At 52.0% G+C, this 12222-nt stretch overlaps 1 protein-coding gene across 1 annotated transcript in view; it reads right to left on the bottom strand.

Annotated features, from left to right (window-relative positions):
* Positions 1–7014: 7014 nt before the first annotated feature.
* Positions 7015–12222, bottom strand: part of JUP (junction plakoglobin) — a 17656-nt gene continuing 12448 nt past the window's right edge. Inside the window, exons 9-14 of the mRNA XM_017880229.1 lie at positions 10798–10986; positions 10048–10198; positions 9833–9954; positions 8580–8619; positions 8134–8299; positions 7015–7834 (exon numbers count right to left, since the gene is read on the bottom strand). Coding sequence (XP_017735718.1) covers positions 8148–8299; positions 8580–8619; positions 9833–9954; positions 10048–10198; positions 10798–10986 — 654 coding nt within the window. The 3' untranslated portion in view covers positions 7015–7834; positions 8134–8147. The remainder of the gene's footprint in view (positions 7835–8133; positions 8300–8579; positions 8620–9832; positions 9955–10047; positions 10199–10797; positions 10987–12222) is intronic.

The raw sequence follows: 12222 nt of genomic DNA, 5'->3' as shown, positions 1-12222 counted from the left end.
GACCCTCATATATTACTATATCACACATTTTTAATTGCTTTGATAACTACATTTCAATAAATACATTTTCTTTTCAATATTATGTATTTTATGTTAGGTATTTAAAAACACTATTCTGGCTGGGCACGGCAGCTCATGCCTGTAATTCCAGCACTTTGGAAGGCTGAGGCAGGCAGATCACTTGAGGTCGGGCATTCAAGACCAGCCTGGCCAACATGGTGAAACCCTGTCTCTACTAAAAATACAAAAATTAGCCAGATGTGGTGGCACATGCCTGTAATCTCAGCTAATTGGGAGGCTGGGGCACAAGAATCACTAGAACTTGGGAGGCGGAGGTTGCAGGGAACTGAAATCCTACCACTGCACTCTGGCCTGGGCAATAGAGCAAGACCCTGTCTCAAAAAATAATAATAATAAAATAAAATAAACTTTTAAAACAAAACTTCTGGCCAGGCACAGTAGCTCACACCTGTAATCCCAGAACTTTGGGAGGCCGAGGCGGGCAGATCATGAGGTCAGGAATTCGAGACCAGCCTGGCCAACATGGCAAAACCCCGTCTCTACTAAAAAATACAAAAATTAGCCAGGCAGGCCGGATTACGCCTGTAATCCCAGCACTTTGGGAGGCCGAGACGGGCAGATCACAAAGTCAGGAGATCGAGATCATCCTGGCTAACACAGTGAAACCCCGTCTCTACTAAATATACAAAAAATTAGGGCCGGGCGCAGTGGCTGAAGCCTGTAATCCCAGCACTCTGGGAGGCTGAGACGGGTGGATCACGAGGTCAGGAGATCGAGACCATCCTGGCGAACACGGTGAAACCCCGTCTCTACTAAAAAATACAAAAAACTAGCCGGGCGAGGTGGCGGGCACCTGTAGTCCCAGCTACTCGGGAGGCTGAGGCAGGAGAATGATGTGAACCCGGGAGGCAGAGCTTGCAGTGAGCTGAGATCCGCCCACTGCACTCCAGCCTGGGCGACAGAGCGAGACTCCGTCTCAAAAAAAGAAATAAATAAATAAATTTTAAAAAAAGACTTCTGAGCTAGAAAGATGTAAGGAAGCACTTGTGGGTAAAGTGATACAATGCCTGGTGTTTGCTTAAAGACACTCCACAAAATGAGCATGGTAGATGAAGCAACAACTGCAGAACATTAATAACTCTGCAAGTGAGTGACAGGCACATGGAAATTCATCGTTCTTTTCTTTTTCTTTCTTTTTTTTTTTTTTTTTCTTTTTTGAGACAGGGTCCTGCTCTGTTGCCCAGGTTAGAGTGCAGTGGCACCATCTCAGCTCATTGCAGCCTTGACCTTTGACCTCCTGGGTTCAGATTGTCCTCCCACCTCAGCCTCCTAAGTAGCTGTGACCACAGCCTTGCACCATCATGCCCAACGAATTTTCTTTTCTTTTCTTTTTTTCTTTCTTTTTTTTTTTTTTTTTTTAATAGAGATGGGGTTTTGTCATGTTGCCCAGACTGGTCTCAAACTGAAGCAATCCACCTGCCTTGGCCTCCCAGAGTGCTGGGATTACAGGCGTGAGACACCATGCCCAGCCTATATTCTCTTTACTTTTTTGGTTTTTTTGTTTTTTTTGTTTTGTTTTGTTTTGTTTTTGAGACAGAGTTTTGCTCTTGTTGCCCAGGCTGGAGTGCAGTGGCATGATCTCGGCTCACTGCAACCTCCGCCTCCCAGGTTCAAGCGATTCTCCTGCCTCAGCCTCCCAAGTAGCTGAGATTACAGGCATGCACCACCATGCCCGGCTAATTTTGTATTTTAGTGGAGACGGGGTTTCTCCATGTTGGTCAGGCTGGTCTCGAACTCCTGACCTCAGGTGATCCGCCTGCCTTGGCCTCCCAAAGTGCTGGGATTATAGGCGTGAGCCACCACATCCAGTTTTGTTTGTTTGTTTGTTTGTTTTTTGAGACAGAGTCCTGCTCTGCCACCCAGGCTAGAGTGCAGTGGTGCGATCTCAGCTCACTGCACCTTTCACCTCCTGGGTTTAAGCAATTCTTTTGCCTCAGCCTCCCGAGTAGCTGGGATTACAGGTGTGTGCCTCCACGCCTGGCTAATTTTGTATTTTTAGTGGAGACGGGGTTTCTCCATGTTGGTCAGGCTGGTCTCGAACTCCCAACCTCAGGTGATCCTCCCACCTCAGCTTCCCAAAGTGCTGGGATTGCAAGTGTGAGCCACCATGCCCGGTCTCTACTTTTATGTATGTTTGAATTTTTTCCTAATAGAAAGTTCCTTTAAATGTTTTTGAGCATTTGTATATGACTAGGTAATATTTCTTAAATATAGATAGGCAAACACATTTTTTTTTTAGATGGAATTTTGCTCCTGTTGCCCAGGCTGGGGGTGCAATGGTGCGATCTCGGCTCACTGCAACCTCTGCCTCCTGGGTTCAAGCGATTCTCCTGCCTCGGCCTCCCGAGCAGCTGAGATTACAGGCATGTGCCACCACGCCCGGCTAATTTGTATTTTTAGTGGAGATGGGGTTTTTCCATGTTGGTCAGGCTGATCTCGAACTCCCACTCAGGTGATCTGCCCGTCTCAGCTTCCCAAAGTGCTAGGATTACAGGTGTGAGCCATCTCGCCTGACAGCAAAAACATTCTTTTTTGTGTGTGTGTGAGATGGAGTCTCACTCTGTCGCCCAGACTGGAGTGCAGTGGCGCGATCTCGGCTCACTGCAACCTCCACCCTCTGGGATTACAGGCACCTGCCACTGCACCCAGCTAATTTTTTTTTTTTTTTTGTATTTTTAGGAGAGATGGGGTTTCACCATCTTGGCCAGGCTGGTCTTGAACTCCTGATCTCGTGATCCACCTGCCTTGGCTTCCCAAAGCGCTGGGATTACAGGCGTGAGCCACTGTGCCCGATCACAGCAAAAACATTTTAAATCACCTGTAACTCTGTGGTTACCCAGAGTAACCACCAGTGACTTTATAGTGTAAATACCAAGATAAACTTTATATTTTTTTCCCGTATGTGTCACTGTCTCCATGCTGATAAACAGGGATCTCTATTCTCACCTCCCAGTAAGTATGGAAATAAGTACATAAATAAACAACACTAGGAGGCCAGATCTCACTATGTGTCCCAGGCCGGTCTCAAATTCTTGGGCTCAAGTGATCCTCTCACCTCAGCCTCCTAAGTAGCTGGAACTATAGGGCTGTGCTGCCACACCTGGATGAACACAATTTTTAAGAGCAGTTTGAGTTTCACAGCCGATAAATTATTTTTAAGACTTGTTTTAACACGCCATTCGGTGTGGGACCCGCTTTTTTGATGGTTCTATCTCTGTCTCCATTGGTATTGTAGATTCTGGCATAGAAATGTTGGCCTTGGCAGATGGCAGATAGAGAGCGTTCTCCAGATGGACAGGGCTACGTCTGCTACTCCCTGGGGATGGCTGCTCCACCAAGCCCGCTCACATCACCGAAGCCTGCATTTCCCCTCTGGTCTTGCTGAAACCCAGACACCCACAGCTCTCCTGCCACCTCCCTGACCAAGCCTACTGAAAAAGAGGCGAAGTTAGTCTGAGGAGACTTGTTCCTAGCTGTGGCAGACCCCTGTGGTGATGTACCCAATGCCTTATCCATCTTCTTCTTTCCTAGTGTCGGAACCCTGAGTTTTATGCCAGGTGCAGTGGCTCACATCTGGAATCCCAGAACCTTAGGAGGCCAAGGTGGAAGGATTGCTAGAGACCACGAGTTCAAGGCCAGTCTGGCCAACACAGCCAGACTCCATCTTTACAAATCATTTACAAAAAAAAAAAAAAAATAGCCAGGCATTGTGGTGTGTACCTGTAGTCTGTAATCCCAATTACACATGAGGTTGAGGCAGGAGGATCACTTGAACCCAGGAGTTCAAGGCTGCAGTGAGCTGTGATCATGCCATTGCACTCCAGCCTGGGCAACACAGCAAGACCCTGTCTCTTTTTTTTTTTTTTTTTTTTGAGATGGAGTTTCGCTCTGTCGCCCGGGCTGGAGTGCAGTGGCCGGATCTCAGCTCACTGCAAGCTCCACCTCCCGGGTTCACGCCATTCTCCTGCCTCAGCCTCCCGAGTAGCTGGGACTACAGGCGCCCGCCACCTCGCCCGGCTAGTTTTTTGTATTTTTTAGTAGAGACGGGGTTTCACCGTGTTAGCCAGGATGGTCTCGATCTCCTGACCTCGTGATCCCCCCGTCTCGGCCTCCCAAAGTGCTGGGATTACAGGCTTGAGCCACCGCACCCGGCCAAGACCCTGTCTCTTAAAAATAAAACAAACAAATATAAACCCCTGATTCTTACCAAGGAGGTACTGTGTGCAGCTAAAATAGTCTCCATTTCCCAGCTCTCTTTGCAGCAAAGGATGGGCATGTGACATAGCTCAGGCCAAGGTCCAGATAAGTCCCCAGGTTGGATGCCCATTCCAAATATCAAAAAGGCAAAACGTTTCCCCCCTTCTGCCTACCTGGAATCCCTGTACTTTCTCATTTCATCCTTACAGTAGGTACATGGAGAAGGCATCATCCTCATTTTACAGGTGAGGAAACTGACGTTCAGAGAAGCGAACTGACTTTCTCAAGGTTGCAAGGCTCAGTTAGCTCTTCCATGAAAACTGAAGTGGCCAACTCACTGCATTGAAATTAACCGGCCTGGCCGGGCACGGTGGCTCACGCCTGTAATCCCAGCACTTTGGCAGGCTGAGGCAGGCAGATCACCTGAGGTTGGGAGTTTGAGACTAGTCTGATCAACATGGAGAAACCTCGTCTCTACTAAAAATTTAAGATTAACCGGGCATGGTGGCGCATGCCTGTAATCCCAGCTACTCAGGAGGCTGAAGCAGGAGGATCTCTTGAACCTGGGAGGCAAAGGTCGCAGTGGGCCGAGATCGCGCCACTACACTCCAGCCTGGGCAACAAGAGCGAAACTCTGTCAAAAAAAAAAAAGGAAGAAAAGGAAGGAAGGAAGGAGGGAGGGAGAGAGGGAGGAAGGAAGGAGGGAGGGAGGGAAGGAAGGAAGGAAGGAGGGAAGGAGGGAAGGAGGGAAGGAGGGAAGGAGGGAAGGAGGGAAGGAAGGAAAGGAATTAACTGGCTTTAAGTTTCCCATTTTGGCCAGGCTGCCAGGAAGCTGAGGGCTTACTGTGAAGCTCAAATCTAGCACTGCCCCTTAGCATGGGGACTTAGCTCGCTCCTTTCCCTTGTCCTCAGCACCTGTCACGAGGCTTGAAAGAGCAGTCCTTTTCTGTGGGGTGCCTCTGGCCCTCTTTTGGAAAGCTAGGGTGGGGGAAATGGTGTCCATGTGGCAGTTATCTATCTTCATTGGCTTCTCCAGACCTCTACTCTGCGCTGGGCGGTGGGAGATGACAGGAATGGATGTGAATGGGCTCTGGTTTCTGCTTGGGCTGGGCCAGTAGGGAGCTCTGGTAGGAGGGAGCCCGCTCACAGCCTCCCCTTGTCAGGAAGCCTCATCCACAGGGTCTTGTCCCAGGGAGCACCCCACTCCTCCCAGTATCAGGCCAAAGGTCATATCACTGTAAATAGCCCGGCGCCCTGTCCCATCCCTTGCTTTTTCCTATACATGCCCACACCTTTGTAAACTGTCCCCTTACCACAATCTCCTCAAATCACCCAATTCAAGTGTTTCCTGCCAGGGTCCTGAACACGGAGCACATATAAACGGCATTGTTGGCCGAGGATGGTGGCTCACGCCTGTAATCACAGTACTTTGGGAGGCTGAGACGGGTGGAGAATCTGAGGTCGGGAGTTCAAGACCAGCCTGGCCAACATGGATAAACCCCATCTCTACTAAAAATACAAAAATTAGCCGGGCATGGTGATGCGTGCCTGTAGTCCCAGCTACTGGGGAGCCTGAGGCAGGAGAATCACTTGAACCCAAGAGGCGGAGGTTCTAGTGAGCCGCGATCGTGCCATTGTACTCCAGCCTGGGAGATAAGGGTGAAACTCAGTCTCAAAAAAAAAAAGAAAGAAAAAGGAGCAGGGGCATTGTTAGATTTTCAGATCCTCTGGAGCTCTGAAAACTCTGTCCCCTCCCTACTCCCCCGGCTCTGGTCTGCAGAGCTCAGCTGTCTCATTCCCTCGTGTCGGGACCTTACAGCCAGCCCCTAATTGGAAGCACCTACCTGTCTCCAGTCCCAGCCCCAGCCCCACGTCCCACCAATCCTCTGTGAATGAGGCCATGGCCTCCCTCCACTGCCCTGAGCTCCAGGCGGGCATAGAAAGAAGGCATCGGGCCCTGGGCAGGTGCACACGCGCTGCAGGTTCTCAGGTTTGCCGGGTGCATTGTAACCAGCACCCCCTCAGAAAGGAGAATTTGGGGTTGTGGGTGGGGGAACTGTCACATGAGCTGAAGGACAGACCAACGTGATGGGTGAAATGACAGCTGTGCATGGGGCATCGTGGAGCACAGCAGGAGGGGCACCCACTCATCCCTGCTGAGGTCATGGAGCAGGTGTTCCTGGAGTCAGGTCTGAGCCGATCCCAGCAGGTGAACAGTGGAGGCACCCAGACAGCGGGAACAGCATGGACAAAGAACACGAGGGGGCTGCTGGCTGTCCCGGGCATGGCTGAGGGCAGAGTAGGTGGTGGGGGGAAGACAGAGGGGAGGTGGGCAGGAGCTGGGGTGGGCCCACAGTCGACCAACAAGGGGTCTGGATTCCAGGCCATAAGCCTCAGGGAGCGTTAAGCACAGGGACATCTGCCATATTCACTTTAAGGTTGGACGGGAGGAGAGCCAGCCAGGAGCTTGCCTGTTTGAGAGAGAAACAAGGCCTGGCCTCCCGAAGTGAGGGACTCACCCCCATTCACCTCTTCCCCCGTCCTCACCCTACAAGCACGTAACGGGTTAAATCCACTCTGGCTCCTCCAACACTCCTGGCTCCCCAGCTCGCCTCTTCTAGTTCGTCCCACATGCAAGGCGGCCCTGAGAACCCGCAGGACCCAGCCAAGGAGGGCACCAGGCTGCAAGGGAAGCCCCTCGACTTTCCCACCCCACTCCCCTAAACAGCCTCCAACGCATCTGTGTTATTTTTATTTTCTTTGCTTTGGTCTATACAAAAAAACCAATAACCAAAAACATAAAGCGATAATAATAAAACACTCTGCTGGGACCTCCCCCAGCCCCCCACACCATGTGCGGGAGATGGGGGGGTCTGAAACAGGAAGGGGAAGAGAAAGCCCCTCACCACACACCAGAGGGGTCAGCCAAGAGCACTTCTCAGGGTCAGCGAGGGCAGCTGTGTGGGTGGGACAGGGGTGTGAGGGAGCTGTCCCCAGAGCTCCCCGGGGAGTGAGGGGTGGGCAAAGCCAACTAAGCGTCCTGGAGAGAGAAGTCGGCGTCTCCTGGAGCAGGTGACTCACTCCATATCTCCTCCCCATCTCCCCTGGACGGTCCCTGAACTTTTCAAGAGAAGCTTTGGATTTCGGGGGGTTGGGTCTTGAACCTGGGCCCTGGAGACCCTGGGGGCTTAGGCGTTGGTCAGTGGAGTTCAGTGAGAAAATCAGACCCAGAGAAGGAACCAAAGCCCTTCCAGGCCCAGGCAGCTGGAGACAGGGAGGCTGGGGGTTTGCGGGGTTGCTGGGGGGAGACAGAAAGGGTGCTTGAGTCTGAAGCTTTAGTGGCCAGGGCCACAGGGGCGGGGAGGGGGTGTTAGGCCCTGGACCCATGCCCAGGACAGAAAAGCAGGAGCAGAACACTATCCCAAGAAAGACCCTACAGAGGACCTCTGGAGGCGCGGGGTGCAGCAGGAAGTCACGCCCCGGCTTCCCCAGCTCAGGCACTTTTCTGTCTTGCCCCATCGCCTGCACGGAAAGCCTCTCAGATGAGGAACCGCACCTGTTGGGGGAGCGGGGACAGACAGGGGTCAGGGGCTCAGTGGACCTGCATCCACAGAAGCTCATGTCACTCCGTGTCACCTGCCCACCACCCCCAGAAGGGGCCAGCAGGAACAGGACTCCCCACCCCCACCAAAGACACAAGAAGAAGGCAGGCCAGGGCACGCTGTGCTTGGGGAAGCTCAGCAGCAAAGGGTCCCCCCCAAAAGAGAAGCAAAGGTTTCAGCGGGGAGATGGGAGGGCCTCCAACAGAAGTAGGTTCTAGAGAGGAGGGAAAAACCTGCAAAGAGGGGGCCGTACTGGGGCCAGGCCGCCTAGGCCAGCATGTGGTCTGCAGTGGGGTACGGGGGCCTGAGGCCGTCGCTGTAGGTGTCGATGGGGTAGTCTCCGTCCATGTCCATGTGCATCTCCAGCGGGTCAAGGGGCACATCGCTGGAGTACATGGGGCGGTAGGTGGCATCCATGTCTGGGGACGAAAAGTGGGGGTCGGTCCTAGGGTCTGCAAGCCACCCTGCAGGGGGCAGTCTGCACAGCCTTCAGCTGCCTCCTCTACCCATGCCTACCCCTGGTGGGCCTGACCCCCTCCCCAGACCCCACACCAGGGCATCTAGACTGGGGTACATGTGGATGCCACAGAGCAGTTGCCACTGGTCCTCTGGCCCCAGAGACATAATATTGTCCCCTCACACACACCCACACAGCCACCCAGGATCTCCAGGGTCCTGAAGAGCCTGGCACACACTTACCATCTCCGTAGGGCTCATTGATGGGAATCATGCTCTGGGCCTGAAAAAGGAGAGAGAAACATGGAGGAGAGGTTTGAAAATGCAGGCTCGAAGCTGGATCTCAGCTGGGGGGCAGGGAGAGATGCTTCTAATAGAAGGGGCTGGGCCGGATGTGGTGGCTCACGCCTGTAATCCCAGCACTCTGGGAGGCGGAGGCAGGTGGATCACTTAAAGTCAGGAGTTTCGGACCAGCCTGGCCAACATTGTGAAACCCCGTCTCTACTAAAAATACAAAAAAAAATAGCTGGGCGTGGTGGCGCACATCTGTAATCCCAGTTACTTGGGAGGCTGAGGCAAGAGAATTGCTTGAGCAGGGAGGCAGAGGATGCAGTGAGCCGAGATTGCGCCACTGCACTCCAGCCTGGGCCACAGAGCGAGACTCCATCTCAAAAAAAATAAAAAATAGCCCGGGCACAGTGGCTCACACCTGTAATCCCAGCACTTTGGGAGGCCAAGGCGGGCAGATTATAAGGTCAGGAGATCGAGATCATCCTGGCCAACAAGGGGAAACCCTGTCTCTACTAAAAATACAAAAATTAGCTGGGTGTGGTAGCATGCGCCTGTAGTCCCAGTGACTCATGAGGCTAAGGCAGGAGAATTGCTTGAAACCAGGAGGCAGAGGTTGCAGTGAGACAAGATCACGCCACTGCACTCCAGCCTGGCGACAGACCAAGACTCTGTCTCAAAAATAAATAAATAAATAAATAAATAAATAAATAAAAGAGGGGGCCAGAGAAAAGCAAAGAGGCCTTGGAGGAATACAGGATGATGAAATGGGGTTACCCAGTGCCCTGATGTACTCGTGTCCTCAGTACTCCCCAGGGAGGAGGGTTCCCCATTCATGGAGCAGAAACTCCTGCTGGATTAGAGCAGCTCATGGGAGGAGGGGAGGAGGCAGAGGACTCAAGAATGGGTGCAGGGCACTGCTCCACCCTGGAAAAGACGGCCCATAGCCTATCCAGCACCTCCACGCAAATTAGGAAAAGCACCCCCTCCTCAAACACCGTATACTCATTTGGGCAAAATAAAAATTGGCGTTGTGTGGATATATGGTTCAACTTACTATTTCCATCTGCTAGGAATTATTATAAATGATCCAACTAAAAAATAAAAATCTATAAAGTTGACAGTAGTAGGAGACCCCCGAAAGTGTTGCCCTTGGACAGTGCACAACTTGTGCAACCAACTACTGCGGTCCAGCCTAGGATACTCACAGCCTCCCAGGCAGCCGGGTCATGCTTGAAGAGGGAGTTGGTGAGCTCCACGGACACACGCTTCCGGTAGTCTGGGTTCTTATCCTCAGAGATGCGGAACAGGACAGCAGCAGCGTAGGTGGCTGAGCAGAGAGGAGAGGAAAAGCCAGGTTAAACGTCTGCCAGCCTCCATAATGGCTGGGGGAGTGGGACCCAGCTGCCCTCTCCCAGCTCACCAGTGCCCTCGTTGCGGGAGTGCAGCAACTCCATGAGTGGGGCCGAGGCCCCCTCTGCATCAATGGCATCGGCCGCCTCCTTGTCCTGGGCCAGCTCACATAGCACCCCAGCGGCCACGCGCTGGATGTTCTCCACCGATGAGTACAGGAGCTGGGGATAGGGGACATGGGAAGCAGGGGAGAGGTGGGAAGGGGTGAGGCAGGCCGGACAACACACCCCACAGCCCTGCCCACCTCCACCCTGCAGCAATTCCATAGTGGAAAACGGGCCATCACTGGGGAGTAAGTGTTACTGCTTTAAACTGGGCTGAGCGTGGCTACCTTGAAATTACCTGTGACTCTGCCTCATCTAACCATTGGAATCTAGTGTTAATGAGCTCACTGACATGAAAGATGTTAAACTCTTGTCTGTTATGGTACTTGCACATATTCTCCCCGTTTGCTGATTGTTTTTTTAATGCTTTTTTCAGGTTCTTTCTGAAATAGATGGTTTTCATGTTTATGTGGTTGAATCTCAAGTTTTTTTTGTTTTTGTTTTTTCCATTTGTGTTCTCTTTCCTTGCTTTGAAGCTTAGAAAGCCATGCCTATGCAGTGGGTTGCTAAGTAGTCAATCTGGTGTGGCCACTTTCCTCCAAACTCTTCCAAAGACCTCTTGATGCCTGGTCCAGGCCCCCAAAATCTGGGACTCCTAACCTTGCCCTCTAAGCAGTGGTGGGGGGACCTCTCCTGCCCACTGGCCCCAGACTCACCTGCACAAACAGAGGGATGGTGTTGAGCCGGAAGATCTCCATGCGGTTCATGGGGTCCCGGGCGAGGATGTGCAGGGCTCCGGTGCAGCCCTCCACAATCTCCTCCATCCTCACACCATCCTGCGAGAGAGGAGGCAGGGGGCATGGGACAGGTGCTGTCAGCCGAATGAACTTCACAGGCTCTTGGAACTGGCATCAGTTGCAACTGACCTCTGCATTCACACACACACCCACAGAGGACNTTTTTTTTTTTTTTTTTTTGAGACACAGTTTCACTCTTGTTACCCAGGCTGGAGTGCAGTGATATAATCTCAGCTCACTGCAACCTCCACCTCCTGGGTTCAAGTGATTCTCCTGCCTCAGTTTCCTGAGTAGCTGCAATTACAGGAGCCCGCCACCATGCTCAGCTAATTTTTTGTATTTTTAGTAGAGACAGGGTTTCGCCATGTTGGTCAGGCTGGTCTCAAACTCCTGACTTCAGGTGATCCGCCCACCTTGGCCTCCCAAAGTGCTGAGATTACAAGCGTGAGCTACTGCGCCCGGCCGCTCATGGCTAATTCTAACAGCCTTTGCTAAAATGACACCCCATTCCAGAACATCCTGCCAGCCCCATGCCCAGACCCTCACCCTGTCCCCTCTCTCTTAACCACCCCGCACAGACACCATGGCCTTGCTTGCTTTTCTGATTGTTCCCCAAGCCTGAATCTCAGGAATTCTTTGCTCTAGGTGCCCCCGAAGCCTCCTGCTTGGGCGGGGCCCACATTATCATGAATCCCCAGCAGGGCAGCTCTGGAAGGAGGTGTCCTGAGACTTCCTCCCCAGGGTCCTTGACCCACAGGAGCCACTCTGGCCTCCCAGAGCCTCTCAAGGTGTCATCCATTTCATCCTCAAAACAAGATGCCAGGAGGGCAGGGATGAAAATCACGTGAGATGGGGATGTGAGCACACAGCAAATGACTTGCCAAGATCACTTGGCACTTAGCTGCTGGGTTAGGATGCAAAGCCCCCCCTCAGGTTTGCAGCAGGGACCCAGCATCAAGGAGGGGTCACACTGACATTTTTTTTTCTAAACATGGATTTTCTTTTTTTCAATTCAATGTATAGGCCGGGAGCAGTGGCTCACGCCTGTAATCCTAGCACTTTGGGAGGCCAAGGCAGGCAGATCACTTTAGGTCAGGAGTTCAAGACCAGCCTGGCCAACATGGTGAAACTATGTCTCTACTAAAAATACAGAAATTAGCTGGAAATTGCTTGACCCTGGGAGGCGGAGACTGCAGTGAGCTGAGATCGTGCCACTGCACTCCGGCCTGGGAAACAGAGCAAGACTCTGTCTCAAAAATAATAATAATAAATAATAATAATTCAATATATAGAATCACTTAGAGTCATTCTCTTTTTTTTTGAGACGGAGTCTCGCTCTGTTGC

Source organism: Rhinopithecus bieti, unplaced genomic scaffold (assembly GCF_001698545.2).
Source record: "Rhinopithecus bieti isolate Rb0 unplaced genomic scaffold, ASM169854v2 scaffold_11744, whole genome shotgun sequence".
Taxonomy (NCBI): Eukaryota; Metazoa; Chordata; class Mammalia; order Primates; family Cercopithecidae; genus Rhinopithecus; species Rhinopithecus bieti.
This window is presented reverse-complemented; position numbering and strand designations above follow the sequence as displayed.